Source organism: Strix aluco, chromosome 5 (assembly GCF_031877795.1).
Source record: "Strix aluco isolate bStrAlu1 chromosome 5, bStrAlu1.hap1, whole genome shotgun sequence".
Lineage (NCBI taxonomy): Eukaryota > Metazoa > Chordata > Aves > Strigiformes > Strigidae > Strix > Strix aluco.
This window is the reverse complement of record NC_133935.1, coordinates 73,929,933-73,945,299: the sequence shown is the minus strand read 5'-3', so window position 1 is coordinate 73,945,299 and position 15,367 is coordinate 73,929,933. Positions and strand designations below refer to the sequence as shown.

The 15,367-nt window shown below is 42.7% G+C and overlaps 2 protein-coding genes across 4 annotated transcripts in view; one reads left to right on the top strand and one right to left on the bottom strand.

The window, feature by feature from the left end:
* Positions 1-1,108, bottom strand: part of ATXN7L1 (ataxin 7 like 1) — a 120,279-nt gene extending 119,171 nt beyond the window's left edge. For 2 of the 3 annotated variants that reach the window (XM_074827806.1, XM_074827805.1), the window contains exons 1-2: positions 849-1,107; positions 223-291 (exon numbers count right to left, since the gene is read on the bottom strand). In XM_074827806.1, coding sequence (XP_074683907.1) covers positions 223-291; positions 849-963 — 184 coding nt within the window. In that variant the 5' untranslated portion in view covers positions 964-1,107. Of the gene's footprint in view, positions 1-222; positions 292-848 lie in introns of all 3 variants that reach the window. The other variant, XM_074827808.1, reaches the window with a different exon arrangement.
* Positions 1,109-1,287: 179 nt separating this feature from the next.
* Positions 1,288-15,367, top strand: part of CDHR3 (cadherin related family member 3) — a 64,212-nt gene continuing 50,132 nt past the window's right edge. The window contains exon 1 of the mRNA XM_074827804.1: positions 1,288-1,424. The gene's annotated coding sequence lies outside the window, so the exon portion shown is untranslated. The remainder of the gene's footprint in view (positions 1,425-15,367) is intronic.

Genomic DNA, 15,367 nt, shown 5'->3' with positions numbered 1-15,367 from the left:
ATCTTTTACCACGTCTGTCAGTCGCACGCATACACCTGTTATACTCATACTTCAAAAGAAGTTGACACAGTGACAGTCATCTGCGTGTATCCAACCCTGAAACACTCTTCACAGCAGAGAGGTCCATATGCTATTAGACTACCCTGTCAAGGCCAAACCACAGTCATTCACAGCCACCAAGAGACAGACAGGTAGAGAGGTGTGCCAGCGCTATCCACTTACCTTCTTTATTAAGCCTCATAACCTCCCTGCTTTTTCCACCCTCCTTTCCAGTCTCTTCTAGATCTACACCTGCAGAAGAGAAGCAGAGTCAGGAAGCGCCGAGGGCCCAGAGGTGTGCATTTATTGTTTGGCGGGGGGTGGGGGGGTGGGGGGGAGGAGGAGAGGTGAGGAGGTGAGCAGTGTTTCTATTTGCAACAGCAAAAGCACAATGGTCGGAGCATCTGCCAGGGAGCGGAACCGCCGGGCCCCCCCGCGGCAGCACCCTCCGGCCCCCCCCCGCAGCATCCTCCGGCCCCTCCGCGCCGCGCATCCTCCCCCTCGCCCCCTTCCCCCACCGCGGCGCCGGCCCAGCGGCGGAGCCAGCGCCGCGGGGCAGCGGCACGGCACGGCGCGGCACGGCACGGCACGGCACGGCGTGCGCCAGCGCCTCCCGCACACATGGCACCGGGGGCTCGGCGCGTCAGCTGAGCGCCCGGGGGGGCGGCACCTCCCGCCGCGCGGCGCGGCCCCGGAGGGGGGGTGGGGGGGCGGCCCGGCCGGGCCCCCGGCCCCTGGCCCCGCCGCCGTGCGTGCGCTCCGGGGGAGGGGAGCGGCGTGCCGAGCCGCGGGCCGGTCCCTGCCCTTACTGTGCGGGGGGGCGGCGCCGTGCGCGTGCGGGGGGGCGGCCTCCCGCACCCAGGCGGCCCAGGGCTGGCCCAGGAACGCCTCGGGACTGGGCACGGGCCGCTCCAGGGCCGCCATGGCGCCGCGCCTGCTCCTGCCTCCTTGTTGCTTTTCCCGTTTCCTTCGGCGGCGGCGGCGGCGAGCGAGCGAGCGAGACACGGGATTCGAGAACGCCGCACGTCATCCTCGGGACGTTCCGCCGCCCACACGGGGGTAGTGTCAGCCCCTGCTCCCTATCAGATCGGGCTCCCCGCCGCCCAGCGCGCATGCCCGCGCCCCCCGCGCCTGCGCGCCGCGCCCCGCGACGCCGCCGGCCGCCGGGCCTGCCGCCCGCCCCGAGGGGGGCGCCGGACCCGCGCCGCCCCCGCACCGCACCGCACCGCACCGCGCGCTGCCCTCCGCGCCGCCGCGTAGCCTCGCGGCCCGGCCCGGCGGAGCGGAACGGAACGGGGCGGGCGGCCGAAGAGCCTCTCCGGGAAGGCAGCCGCCTTCGCTGCGCGCCCCGGGGTTGCGCGCCCCGCGTCTCGCAGCGCCCCGCAGTAAGTCCCTGGGACGCGCTTTCGGTAATTGCGGCACGGCCCCCCGCCCCGGCGCGGCCCGGAGACGGCCCCGGAGTGCGGTGTCGGGGCTCCCCCTCCCCCCGACTTCTTCCAGCTGCGCTCCTGTGGATCACCTATAACCACAACCACAGCCATTTTGTTGTCCAAATACTACCTAATCTGTGTTTGAGTACAGGCTTCATCTGTTTGCAAATGGGTTTTTTCTTGTATTGGTGTTTTAGGCTACGGTACAGGAGCTCTCTGAACTCACAGGTCCCGCTCCTCAAAAATAATACCGAGGTTTTCATCTCACTATACATAACCGATGGGATGTACATGCTTTCCATTTAATTTTAGGATTGTGTCATTTTTGGTTTATTGCTCCATTGAGGTAAGAGTAGAAAATAACACTACCGTGAAATTTTTTGTCCTCAATATACCCAATTTGGGTAAGGAATTAACTACATAAACCTATTGCTTCAGCTCACACCTATTAAGCCAAACATGAACACCACTGGTGAAGGACTTGGTTTCATTTAAGGAGCCTCACTGGCTCCCCATGCAGCATCTTCCGTGCAGCTGTACAGCCCCAGCAGGAGTACTGACCATGGAAGTTTAGGGCTCAACAGACACTTCTTGAAGTGGTGGTGTGGTCCCTTCCCTGTCCTGCCTCTTTCCAGCCACTCATTTAAGACCCTTCATCACCATTCACTTTTTGCTGGCTCAAATCGTTGTGGGACAGCGCTGAAGCAGAGCATGAAGTTAATCTAGACTCAAGAAAAAAGAATAGTGTTTAGGGCCCGCTCAAGGGTTGGAGCAGTGGCCAGAGGGGCAGGATGGGAGTTGCTGAAGTCAGCACTGCCGCCTGCAGAAAGGTACAGGGTACTAGTCTACCATGGATTGAAGCAAATTTCTTACAGTTTCATTAAGACTAGGCTCTTTACAGTGCTAAAATGGATAAACGTTTGGGCCAGAGGATCACAGAATCATTCAGGTTGGAAAAGACCCTTGGGATCATCAAGTCCAACCATCAGCCCTACTCTACAAAGTTCTCCCCTACACCATAACCCCCAGCATCTCATCTAAACGACCCTTAAAGACATCCAGGGATGGTGACTCCACCACCTCCCTGGACAGCCTATTCCACTGTCTGACCACTCTTTCTGTGAAATTTTTTTTCCTAATGTCCAGTCTGAACCTCCCCTGTTGCAGTTTAAAGCCATTCCCTCTTGTTCTATCGCTAATTACCTGTGAGAAGAGACCAGCACCAACCTCTCTGCAATGTCCTTTCAGGTAGTTGTAGAGAGTGATGAGGTCTCCCCTTAGCCTTCTCTTCTTCAAACTAAACAGTCCCAAACAGGACAAACACCCGTTGCGTTATATACACTGTCAATAGATGCAGTATTACATACAGACAGCATTCACACTCCACCTCTTCCAAAAAGTAGCTGGAACACAGAAGTTCCATCCTTAATACCTGGAGGCAAGTCTTTCACACTGTATGGCCTGGACAGAGTGCCTCCAGTCATGTAACGCTAGCTACAAGAAACTACAGGAACACAGTTAAAAAAATCAAAGGAAGCTCACCAAAGTATGCCTCAAAAGAGACCCAGTCAATTGCAGCACGCTTATTAGCAACCAACATGAAGCAGCCATAGGATCCATGGCCTTAGATATATTATAGACGGAATTTCCAGAAGCAGGAAGGGTAGTCGTATAATACAAAGCCCTGACAAGACCTATTCTGGAATATTGAGTACAGTTCCAGGCACCAGTTTAAATTGATCTTCCTACAAAAAAGTGTGGAAAGAGTTAACAGAATGATCAGAGGAATTAAGAGTCATCATATGAGAAGAGCTTGATTTAGTCTAGGAAAATTTGGCTGGGAATGGATATGATTGATGTTTTTAATTATAAGGAGACATAATCATCAATGAAGAAGAAAAAATAAAGAATAGACATAAACTGCTTATGTTGAGGTTGAAAACCCTGCTCACTACACATAAAACTCTCTGGTCAGGAATAGCAAGATGGAATTCCTTAGGAGGAATGATAAATTACATGAAGTTAATAGTCTACCGTGTTTGGCACTTGTGCTCAAATTCACTGCAAGGTAGTTGAGCAAAAGTCTTTGACAGTGGCCAAATAGTCTCATAATTAAAGTTACACTGCACAGTTTATACCATAACACTTCTGTGATTATCCAAGACATGTATCTGGGGAGAAGATAGAAAAGAAAGGCATGTGAGCACCCAGGAAATCCCCAGCAATGAAAACCGGCATAAGATTTCAGGGAAGTACGTATGGCCAAACATCTAACTAATATTAAACACTGCCACAGGATACACAAGCAATAAAGCAATTCCTAACCACACAACTGAGAAAAAAGGGGAGGGGGAAACTATTTAATACAAGCTGCCACAAACCAAGCAAAAAAAAAGTGAAGAAACTTTCCAACTTCAACACATGGCACTAATCTACATGCTGCTTACCATGACACACTGCAGAACTACAGTCTAGGCTCTTAACAGAAACAGACCATATGAAGGAAAATTAGCATAAAATCAAAGATGCAAGATGTACCAATTCCTTCCTAAAAAGAAACAATCCAGTGACTTACAGTTTGAGAGAAAGGTTTCCAAAGACCTCCCAAAGGAATTCTTCCTCCTCCCTACCATATGTATTCTAGAACAACATTATCATTAAACAAATGGTTCCACAATCATCAGAACAGATATGCCCGACTTTCCAATGATCAGCATCTTTTGTTTGAAAAGTGCAAGTTCTGCTGTGATTACATCTATGCTACCTCTATGATCTGCACCAAGGAATGAACCCCATCCCTGAGCAAGCTGTAGATCAGTTTATCTCCATTGGCTTGTAGGGTGCAAGTCCTGACGCTGCAGAAAAGTAGCCTCTGTTCTGCACCAGGATTCCTCCTCAAGAACACTGCTGATTTCACTGCAGATTGGAGCCAAATGAAAGTAGTGTATGTAGCATGGGCAACTGTGCGTTATGCTCTAGAGCCCTATAGAGAAATAGGAAGAGAGCCAGTCTGACATAGTTTTTCCATGGTTGTGAATATATGTAGTTCCTCTCTCGTGAATGTGAACTCAGGCTGCAGCTTTACCATAGCAAGGGTATTCAGATGGTTTCTTCTTCCCATTTCCTGGCATCTGCTTTTGCAACATTTGTAGAAAGACAATTCTATTTAAGGCTTTAACTCCTCTTTCAAATCTGTTTTTATTAATCAATGGATCCAAAAGTTATGAGTGGAGAGGAAAAAAGGGAGGGAAAGGCCCAAACATGGTCACAGAAGACTTATTTCCATAGGAAATAAGTGAAAAAACTGCACATGAAAGTGCGGATTTAACATCCTCTTTCTTTTCCACCTGCTCACCAATACAGAAATTTAATTCTTCTATGACCTTGAACAAGTCACTCTGCCATAGAAAAATAATTAAGTCAGTCAGGAAAGGTACTTCTTTCCCTCCCCCGTCCCTGTGGATCTTGTTTTAGTTCAACTGCCAAGTAGAGGCTTCATTTTACTATGTGGTTTTCAGAATTTAATATAATGCAGCGTTGATCTTGGTTGCAGCTTCTAAATACTACAGTGATCCAATCATAACATGGAATTAAAAAAGTAAACTATAAGCAAATTAAGGCCTTTAATTAATAAGCAGCAAAATACGGATGAAACCTTAACTCTAATCTTTTTAATCCATATATCATTGGTCTTTTAATAAGATGATCTCCAAATGCAAGCTTTCCACTAAGTAACCAGGAGATAAAAATCGCATGTTCCTATATCTACTTACTAGAATTATAGTTAAAGACTTGGGCTTTATAAAAGCAGAGGGGAAGTTACATTTAGAAGAGATCCAAAGCTCTGTATCAATCTTTGGCTTATGTGGAGATCAACATTTATATAAGTTTCAGGATCTAAATGTTAAGAGATAACAAACTTAAACAGCACTTCTCATGTGGCTATTGGGAACATCATATGTCGTCATCATGTACAAATAAATAATGATGTGATTCCATTTCAACTCCACTGTCATACACTGAGAAAACATGAGTTTGATGAAGGTGTCTGTTAGTCACAACAATTTGTGACCCTCTGCTTTAAATCATGTATACCTGAAATACATGCACCAGATGGCTTTAAACTGCCTACAAAAGTATTACAAAAAAACAGCTGTATAAGGCTTCAGTATCATAACAAGATTATAAACATATGATGTTCTTGCGACAAAGTCATTATGATTTAAGCAGTTTGGCAAGAGATTCATTAGTACTTCTCAGGATCCTACTTTGCAATGGATTTACCACAATAGTGGTTTTATCTTATACAACAGAAATTATTACGTAGCAGACACTTTTATGAACCCAGGTATCTACTTTGGTGGGAATGGAACAGTAAATGAATCACAAGATTTTCTTAAAGAGAGTCAGTGATGGAGTTTGCATAAGAAAAGCACCAGCAAACTAGCTGGCTCTCAGTCACAGAAGTACAGAAACTTCAATCCTCCTCCAGGATTTTGAGAAGTGTTAAACTAATTTATATGTTGACTAGTGTGCAAATGATTTTTATAGTGGATTTTTACACCCTTACTAATTTTAACCTGTAGATTATCTATCTGTAGTCTCTCTTTCCACAGTGGATGAGTGAAGTTTCTATTTAATGCTACAGCTGCACCTCAGGGGAAAAGATACCAGACAAGTTTGTATTGACAAGGTGCAAAACCCACTGGGTAGTCCTGCCTTTCTCTGGCAAAACTGATTCTGAAACTTTTTTTTTTTAATACAGTGTAGCATCCTAGTCTGCTATGTGATAATGAGAGTAGCTAAATTCATTAAACAAAACAGATACTTTAGAAGTCCTATATCTAGGTTTCTGCAAAAAGATGCATACAGGATGGCCATTAAAAGAAATCAGCATTTAGCAAGTCAAATAAAAGCCGCTATGAGCCAGTCTCACTAGAGCCACTCTGGCCAGAAGTTCAGTCCCTGTACTATTTCTGATCTCTTCGTAATTTCAGAAGGTGTCTCAAACACCATGTGAGTGCCATCATAGAAGACTTGAGCTAGAAAACGGTATTAAATAGACAGTTATAGCAGAGAAATCTATTTTAATGTCCTCTGAAGTAACATAAGAAAAAAAAAATCTAAATTAAGCTTTTGGTTCCATCTTAGCCAAAGAAGCCAGCACTTAAAAAAGAAACAGTCAGAAAAATGGAGAACTGAAAAAGAAATTCTAAGTGAGATACTCGTGTATCCCAACAAAAACATATTTCTCAAACAAGTGTTGCAAATTGCTTCACCCAAAACAAAACAATGCTTGAAACACTACAGCAGCACTAATCAGATGAAACAGAAAATCTAAAGAGAGGTATACTGCACAGATCTATGAAGAGAAAATGCACAATAAGATAACTTATTACAGTGAACTCTGGAAAATTTAGAGAAAAAATGCTAGCAAAAAAAGGCCATGAACTAGAGGTGGAAATCAACAGTTACTACACTTTCCAAACCCAAGAGTTATACAAGCACTGTGAAAAAATAAATTGCTCGTCCTTCAGTTCCAGTGTCTAAATGCTTGTTCTAAACAATTTTGCTTAGGTATTGGTTATAGTCTAAATGCATTAACATAGCACTGTACTACAGCTAATTTATCATGCTTTTCAAGAGGATAATGTATCTTATCTACTGTATTACCATAGCTGGAGTGTTTTGGATACCAAAGCTAGTAATGGTAACTATCAGTGTATCATAGGACTGCTTTGTACAGTGCAGACATGCATCTTCACTGGACACAGGGACCTACCAATTGCTTGTAAGAAGCAAAGCGGTTTCATTTTTTTCTGCAGCAGTTTCAAGTTTCAGCCAGGAGTCTCTGAGAGTTCAGTTCAGACCTATCTTCCTTTCCAATATTTTCTCTGCCTCAAGAACATTCCCCATGTCCTGGCCTCCACCAAACACCTGAACATCCAGTCTCAGCAATATGGTACAACCTGTATGAAACATGGATCTCAAACTCACTTCTTAAAACCCCTTCCCAAGGTCCCTGGTCTAACACTTCATCAGGTGGACCTACAGCAAGAAACTGAGGATTGGACCAGATCAGGGGACTTCATTCACTACAGAAGACTGAGGGGTAGATTCTTAACAGTGTGGCTATTTGGGAAGATGGGAGACACGAATGACAGGTCAAAGAGTACTTGACAGGCTAAAATTCAATTTCCCTGTATTGACAGGTACTCAGGAAAGATCAAAGGGGAATTATTTTAAAACACTGTCAGTACATGTTTCGTACTGCTTCTTAAAATTACTAAGAGTATCTAGCACTGGTGCAGCGAATTACTTGTACTTTACTTATTAAATATTTATCTGTTTTGTTTTATTTGAAACAGTTTGTGGGTAAATAACAGCAATAATAATATTTCTGATGGCCATATCCAGACTCTAGAGGAAGGCTCTTAGCCATTCAGTTGGGACAGAAAAGAAGAAACTTGTAGGAGTTCCCTGCATTTTTGAAAGACACGACAAAGTTCTTTAGATTTTGAGATATAAAACCACTTCAGGATGGAGAAAGTTACCTTGTGTCAGTATTAAGTCTGCATCCAAACATCATGCTATGTTCCTAAGCTTTGCTCTCTCACAATGCCCGTGTGAATAACGAAAACCACAAAACATGGGTCCCCAAAGATCTTCACACATTTCTCATGAGGTAGGCATAGAAATATACTTTCATTAAAAATTAAGTTTGCCTTGCTGAATAATGTATATTATAACTTTCCATTCACCAGCCATGTTTGCATGTGTTGGCAGCACACAACAGCAACTTACTGTGTCTCCCTTACTGCATCATAATCAATTTTCTTCTGTTCCTCTTCAACATTGATGCCATATTTCTCCTGTTTGTGTCCCTCTTTCCCCCAAACAGTTCCCTTTTCTGAATTTTGTTTCCTCTTTTCTATCACTTTTATTCTAACCTTGCAGGGTGGGTTTTCATCTCTCACCAGGTCACTCTGCTGAAGCACCATCTTGGGGCCTTTTTGCTCCCAGTTGCTCTCTCACCACCCTCCCACTTGGGCCCAGCTGCCTCACCAAGCACTACCATGTCTTTTAATATGCCCTGCCTTGCTTTTTATCCCCTGTTTTGCAGTTAGGAGCCTCTCCTCTCCCCTGCCTCCCTCAGTGGAGGACAGTTCTCTGCCATACATCTCTCCCAGTCCTGAGTCATCTCTCCACCTCCCACAAGTGAGCTGCCTCTCTCCTCACAAGCTGTCTGGAGTTGCCCTCTTCTCCTCTCTAAACACTTCCTCACCTGCTTGGGGGAAGCCCCCTTTCCTTCTCCCCTCCTTTCAGCAGCCAGCTCTCCTCTGCCTCTCCCTGGGAAGCCAGCAGTCCTTTCCAGCCTTGCCCTGCACTTGGCTGGAGGCCCCTTTCCCTCAGCGCAGGGGCCTGCCTCCCCTCCTGCCATTTTCCACCTGCTGGCACACAGGCTGTCCCCCTCTCCCCGCAGCTTGCTGATCCCCACTGTAAATGGGGACTCATCCCTGGCAGGCCTGGGCAGCGTGTGTGAGTGGGCTGAGGGGAGGCACCCCAAGGGCTGCCAGAACAGCAAAATAAAGATTTCAGTCTGGGTAGGCTGTCCCTTGGTGTTTGGAAGTCACTTAAGTTTACTTCAGCCCAGCTCTGAAAGTTTGGGGCTGCCCAGACAAGAGGTTTGAGTGAGGCTCAGACTGCAATGCCTTTGGTGGAGGTCATCTTTCAGCCCTAAATCAGTCGTTAGCAGAGAGGGCTCAGCCTGCTCGCGTGGCTCCCCAAGCCCTTGCTGCTACCAGAAGCCAGCTCCAGTCACACCTTGCTTGAGGTTCTGAAATGTTTTGACAGTTGTTATGGTATGTCCTACTTCCAGCCCATACAGGAAGCAGACATGGTGAAATCACAGAAGAAAGCAAGCCTGTTCATCTTGTATTTCTGGCTGAGGCTGGAAGTGGAGTGCCAGAAATCAATTGTGTCTCATCTATTGTACAGGAAACTCTCTTGTAGCTCTTCGCATCGATGTGCTAACTTTGCAAGGAGCTTTGTCCTAGTAAGATTCCCATCCCAACCTGGAGGAGTCAAAGATGGTATATTCTGATAAGCACTGCAAATTCAGTACTCAGTCCAAATGGATCTCAAAGGCCTTAGCAGGAATTTGAATATAGCGAGTGATGTGCCTAACAAATAAAGGCAACTGAATTAAAAAATAGTTTGATATTTAAGTGTTGGCTTACATGCAATGAGAGGTTGTTTCACAAATGTTTTGATACCATCATGCTTCAAAATGTCTCACAAGCTACCCTACACTTCTGTCATCAAACTTTTCACCAGACATTTTACAAAGGCGGTATGGTTGCAGAGACCAGATGTAGATGGACCTCAGTTATGGTCTCACAGATCTAATGAATTTTTGAATCAAATCCTTCTCTTAATGATACAGATATGTTGTCCTTTGATAGTCTCTTTATTGAAAACCTGTGGTTTGATGATTGTTCCTAAGGCACTATTTCTTTCAAGCAAAGTATAAGTACACAGTAGCCTGGGATTAAATGGAAGAACATAGCTAGTCAAGAAGACAAAAGTTGAGACAGTATTAAAAATATCCCATGTTGCCTGTGAAGGGTGCACACTTCTAAAATGCCTGGGAGCTAAGATTGCAACTTCGCAGGTTCTGATTAAGAAAATCTTTGTACATCTATGGACATCAAACATTTTAACTGGCTAATAACCTCCAGTGATGCAGCTCTGTGCATTGAATCAAGTATTGTTTTGTAGATACTCAGCATGTGACATCTGGTATACGCAAAAGTTACAAGACTGATGAAAAGTGAACAATACTGGTTTAGGAAAAATAATTAACTAAAAATCGTTACAAAATTTGATTATTTTGTAGTTCAACTTCAGGTACCCGTTTGATGCAAGATTATAGCCAGAACTGGGTGTTGTTTTCCAAATCTTTTATTTCACAGATAAAAAAAAAAAATCCTTTAAGAGAAGTGGCATCTGTAGATTCCCTCTGTCTGTGTTTAAATCTGCTGCATAATAATAATAATAATAACAACAACAGCATTCAAATTCAAATTCAAACCAGTTACTAAACACAAACTCCTCTTCCTCCTTGTGTGGAATTGGAGTTTTATTCTGAATCTGAGCTCTTACATTTTTACTTGCATTCATATTTACTTTTAAGGACTCTATAATAATCTGATAATACAATGCCTGGTTTCCCTTCTGTGCTAAGAACATTATTTTTCTCTTGGCATTGCAGCTACTAGTGACTTCAAAATACTATTACAATTGTAGCCTGTGATATAGGAAAGCTAACAAAATCAGAATGCTTTGTGTATAGCAGGCTGAAAAATCACATGAAAGATTATCTGTCTAAGCATATTTTGACTGTCAGTAGTCTACGGCAAGAGGTGTCTGCTCTTCTGTTTACAAGAACTTTTTTTCTGTGCCCTCATGCATTATCATAATTGGCACAATTGATACAACTCAGTCAAATCTATTACTAGCATAAGCAGTGGCATTTTATTGAATTATGTGTTCATGTCACAGTAGAGTTGGGCACTTTTAAAAATTTCTAAAGTTGTTCTTAACTGATGGAGCAAAACTTATGTCATGCTGTTATAAACAAATACAAATATGAAGTTAGAGATTGTATGTAAACAGAGTGAGTTACAGTGGTGAAAAGACCTAACAACAGTCCCTTGATAAACACAACATTTAATAGCAGTACAATATGAATTCCTTGAAATAGAGAGATGAGTCTGCACTGGAGGGGTTAGAAATAGTCTTGTCTGGAGAACCTACAGGTGCACAGAGCCATAAACATGTCTTCTGGATTTGTAGAGGGAAACCTTGAAGGACATCTCTAGGTCCTGAAAGTGCTCATATGTGGGTGAATTCCTCCATTTATTCAGGGTTTAATAGTTTTGCCTGTGGAAATTTTTACATCATCTGACAAAACCCCCTCAGTCTGTCTTTGTCGATCTGAATCTTAATGTAGCCAACTGTTCAGTTCTCACACTACAGTTGTGGTGTAAGAGTCTAAGAGCATGCTGTGTCAGCCATGGGATTATTGGTCCTGGATTTTGCAAAATTTCCCATACACACTTTTAAAACAACAGCAGATAATTATGAGAGTTGGCAGATACCAGACATAATTGTTTTCAGCAGTTACAATAGATGTTTTAAAAACATTTCCTTATTCAAACCTTTAGTTACTTCAGGGCTGGTGAAATACAACCCTGTTGTCTCCTGCCCTCAGTGTATCCTCTGGGTACAGCAACCAGCAGGACCTCCCTCTTCCTCGCTCCTTCTTGCTCTTCACCTGCCTATCTCACCTTTTAGATCACTGCTCCAGGTAGTTTGCTGGGCTGCCTTTCTAATCTGCTGCCCCTACAGCTATCCAGCCTTTGCAAAGGCTTCAGAAGAATCATATGTCAAAATATCTATTCCATCAAAACAGAACCACATCTGGAAACATGGTTGAACTCATCAGCATTTTATTTCAAAAAGGAACATGGATAAGAAGTGATATCAAAATGTCATGTGTTAATATTTAAGGAATGATGATGTCATTGTCATTTTACTTTCCTCTTCTCCTGTCCTTCTTTCAAACTTGACCTGACCTGGGATTAAACAATCAGAAATGTTGTCACTGTAACTTGCTTCTCATGCTAAAAGAGCACAAATAGGCTGACCTCAGCACGCAACAGAAATGCTTGGAGTGGCAAAAGGTAAACAGTAGTACACATGTGATCTTGACCGATTAACTTACGCCCATACCCTGCCTGCAGCACAAGTGACCACACATCAAGGAGATGATAGAAGTTTTCCCTTTATTTTCTATCCATTCACTTCCCTACTCTGTTTAGATAAGCAGCAGGAGTCATCTTAACAGTTGTTAGTGAGATAAGATACAGAATCTAATACATCTTCTTGTCCCTCAGAAAAGACTTTTGGTAATTTTGGAATGAATGTCTTATTCTCTTCAGGATACTCTGAATGTAAATTTGGGAAGAGGAATTTATCCAAATAATTATAGCTTAAATGCTGAATTCCAAATATATTTATTTTCTTTGACTTTGTGTTGGCGCACTTAGCATACATGCTTTAAGAAATTTCTTTTTTGTGGTTGCTATGGTAAAAAGCAGTCCCCAGTTCTTTTACTTAAAACCCATGAACTGCAATTAACTGTTTAATGTTGTAACATACAACAGCTCTAGTAACACCTTAACAGCTTTGAGCATGATACTCCATCATCTCAGCAGATGGTGATTTTTGGCATTCTGTGTTTTCAGTTTATTCTTCTCCTTTATAATCCTTGCCATTATATCTTTTGACAAATGCTTCTGGACTAACTTAATTGCAATTTGGTAATACCAAGGCATTCCTTGGATCTTTTTGTATTTCTGTTAAAGAAGACCAATACATGAAAAAAACGTTTGTACGTGTATCCCTGCCAGCAATTATAAAAGCAGATTTTAAAGTACCATAAGAATCTGTTTCTTCTCATCTGTAACCATAAAAATACAGTCTTGAAATACCCTTAGTATATTATAGGAGCCCTACACCTCAACAGAGAAGGAGACATAATTGATTCTTTTGTGAAGAAAGAGCAACCCTGAATGTTTGTCAAGAGTCTGAATTAAATAAGAGTTAGCAAAAAAGGAGTTGCCCTTTATTATTTCTATAGAGCTGGAGACTGAATTCCCCATGAATTCTGCTGATTGTTTTAAAGATTTATGACTCATATAAATCCCTTTCAACATGGAGTTTCAGTCATGTTTAGAAAAAAATTGACTTTGTCCAGACATTATCAAGAGCAAGATTATCTGTTGAAATTGTTTTCAGCTCTCTCCCTCTTTCTCCCATATAATACATTTGTATTCCATTTGTTGTTGTTGGTTTTTTGTTGTTTTTTTTTTTTCCAATTAGAAATAGATTCTTTGGATTTAAAATCAGGACTGTTCTTCATTTTATTCCTTGAAGGAATTTTATGTATTAAGCAGGCAGGACACTTTAGATGTGTAGTTCTGTAATACAGGACCAAGTAAACTTTTTTTATTGTATTAGCATTTCTTCTTCTTTAGGAAAAGAAAGCCACAGGGAAAAAGGAAAAGAATCGTTTTCCCAGAATCACAACAAGATAATTTTGCAGTTTCAATTTTTAAAATATGAATGTCTCATTCACAGCTATTTCCTGGCTGACTCCAGGTTTCTATGATTATTATTTATTCAGCGCTGATAGTGTGCTTGACATTGTGCAAATATAGAAAGAAATATTCATGTGGACTATCTGCCAGGATTTCCTAGTTGTTAGTGGCAGTGTTAGCCTCTTTAAGCAAAAGCTTGAGGCTGTCTTTAAAACGGAGATGCTTATCCATCCTGCCAACATGCAGCTTCATACATAGGACCGTGGGAAACACAGCTCAAATGCACCCAGCAAGGCTTTGGAAGGATGGACCCAGTGGAGTTTAGTTTAATTAGGACAGCAGCAGTATGTGGTAGCTGTGACTGATCAAACCTTTAAGACCAGTCATGATAATTTCAAAAGCTGGAAATTTTTTAGGGAAAGGTAACTGGGAAGAATCAATCCTCCTGATTTGACATCTAAAGAATCACACAAAGACTATTTGCCTGAATGCTTCATGCTTTTAAAATCCTGTGTCTTCTGTGAAGTCCATGAACCATTTTGTAACTTATTTGTAGGATTTACTGACGGCCCGTGTGCTTAATTCACCTGGACAGTGATGTTGGTGTCCCTCAAGTTGTTGCTGCCATTGGCAGACTGTTTGTTGCCAGACTGACATCTGCCACTGGCTTTGTCAGAAACAGTATCTTCCAAGCGGTAGCAGTGAAGGCTTTTGGCAAGGACTAATTTCTCTGGTTAGTGGCATTTGACCCCCCAAAAAAATCTTAGTCTAAATGAGATGACTTTTTGTCTCTGTTAGAAAAGAGTTACCATCTTTGGATTTCCTCTCCAATGGAGCCACAGCAAAGTCATTCTAATAGAGGGGTATTTAATGACTGTTTCTTGACTTTATTCATGAAAGAGCAGAAGGTTTGCTGTTTCATAAATGAAGAATATTTTCCTCATGATCACTTAAAAAAATAACAAAACCCCCCAAATCCCACAAAAAACCCAGCTTGCAGTGAGGGAAAAGGTGGAATGAAAATACTTATCCTTGTTTTCTCCCTGGCTAGGATGAGCATTTAATCATCTGGTCTTTTCAGATATCCCAGCAGGATGAATGGATGATGACAGTAAGCTTATCTCTTTGTCTGAGATGGTGATACCACCCATCCAAACTAACGCTCAAAGGCCTTCGTTAGAGCAACACAAGTAATATATAGGAGTCAGTATCAAAAAGCCCCATATCCAGAAATGAGCACATCTGCCACGTATTGTACAGAAGCAGCCAAACCAAAAAACTCGTAGAAAAATGAACAAACCTCTGAGGGATTTAAAAGCTGAAGTCAAATGTATTGAGCTTAGTTCAGAACTGTGAAGAAAGTTAAAAAGGGATATATCAAATCTAATGTATAAATTACAGTTCCTGTATTAGTTATAGTTATTATATCCCAAATTTTGTTTGGAAAAGGAAAGGGAGTGCTCAGATTTCCTTACCTCTTCACCCCCCCCCCCCCCCCCAAAAAAGACTTCCTTTTGCTTGCAAGCAATTTTTTACACTGAGCAAAATGCCTGGTTTACACTCAGATGAAAAGTTTAATTAATTCTCATTTTACAAATCCTCCACAATATTTATTCTAAAGATTGGCAAATTCCAGGAAGTTCACCCATCCCTGAAAAAGAAGTTTTGTAAACAAATCTGGCAACAAATTTATTTTAACAGCAGCAACCCTGCTAATCTGTCAAGATGTAG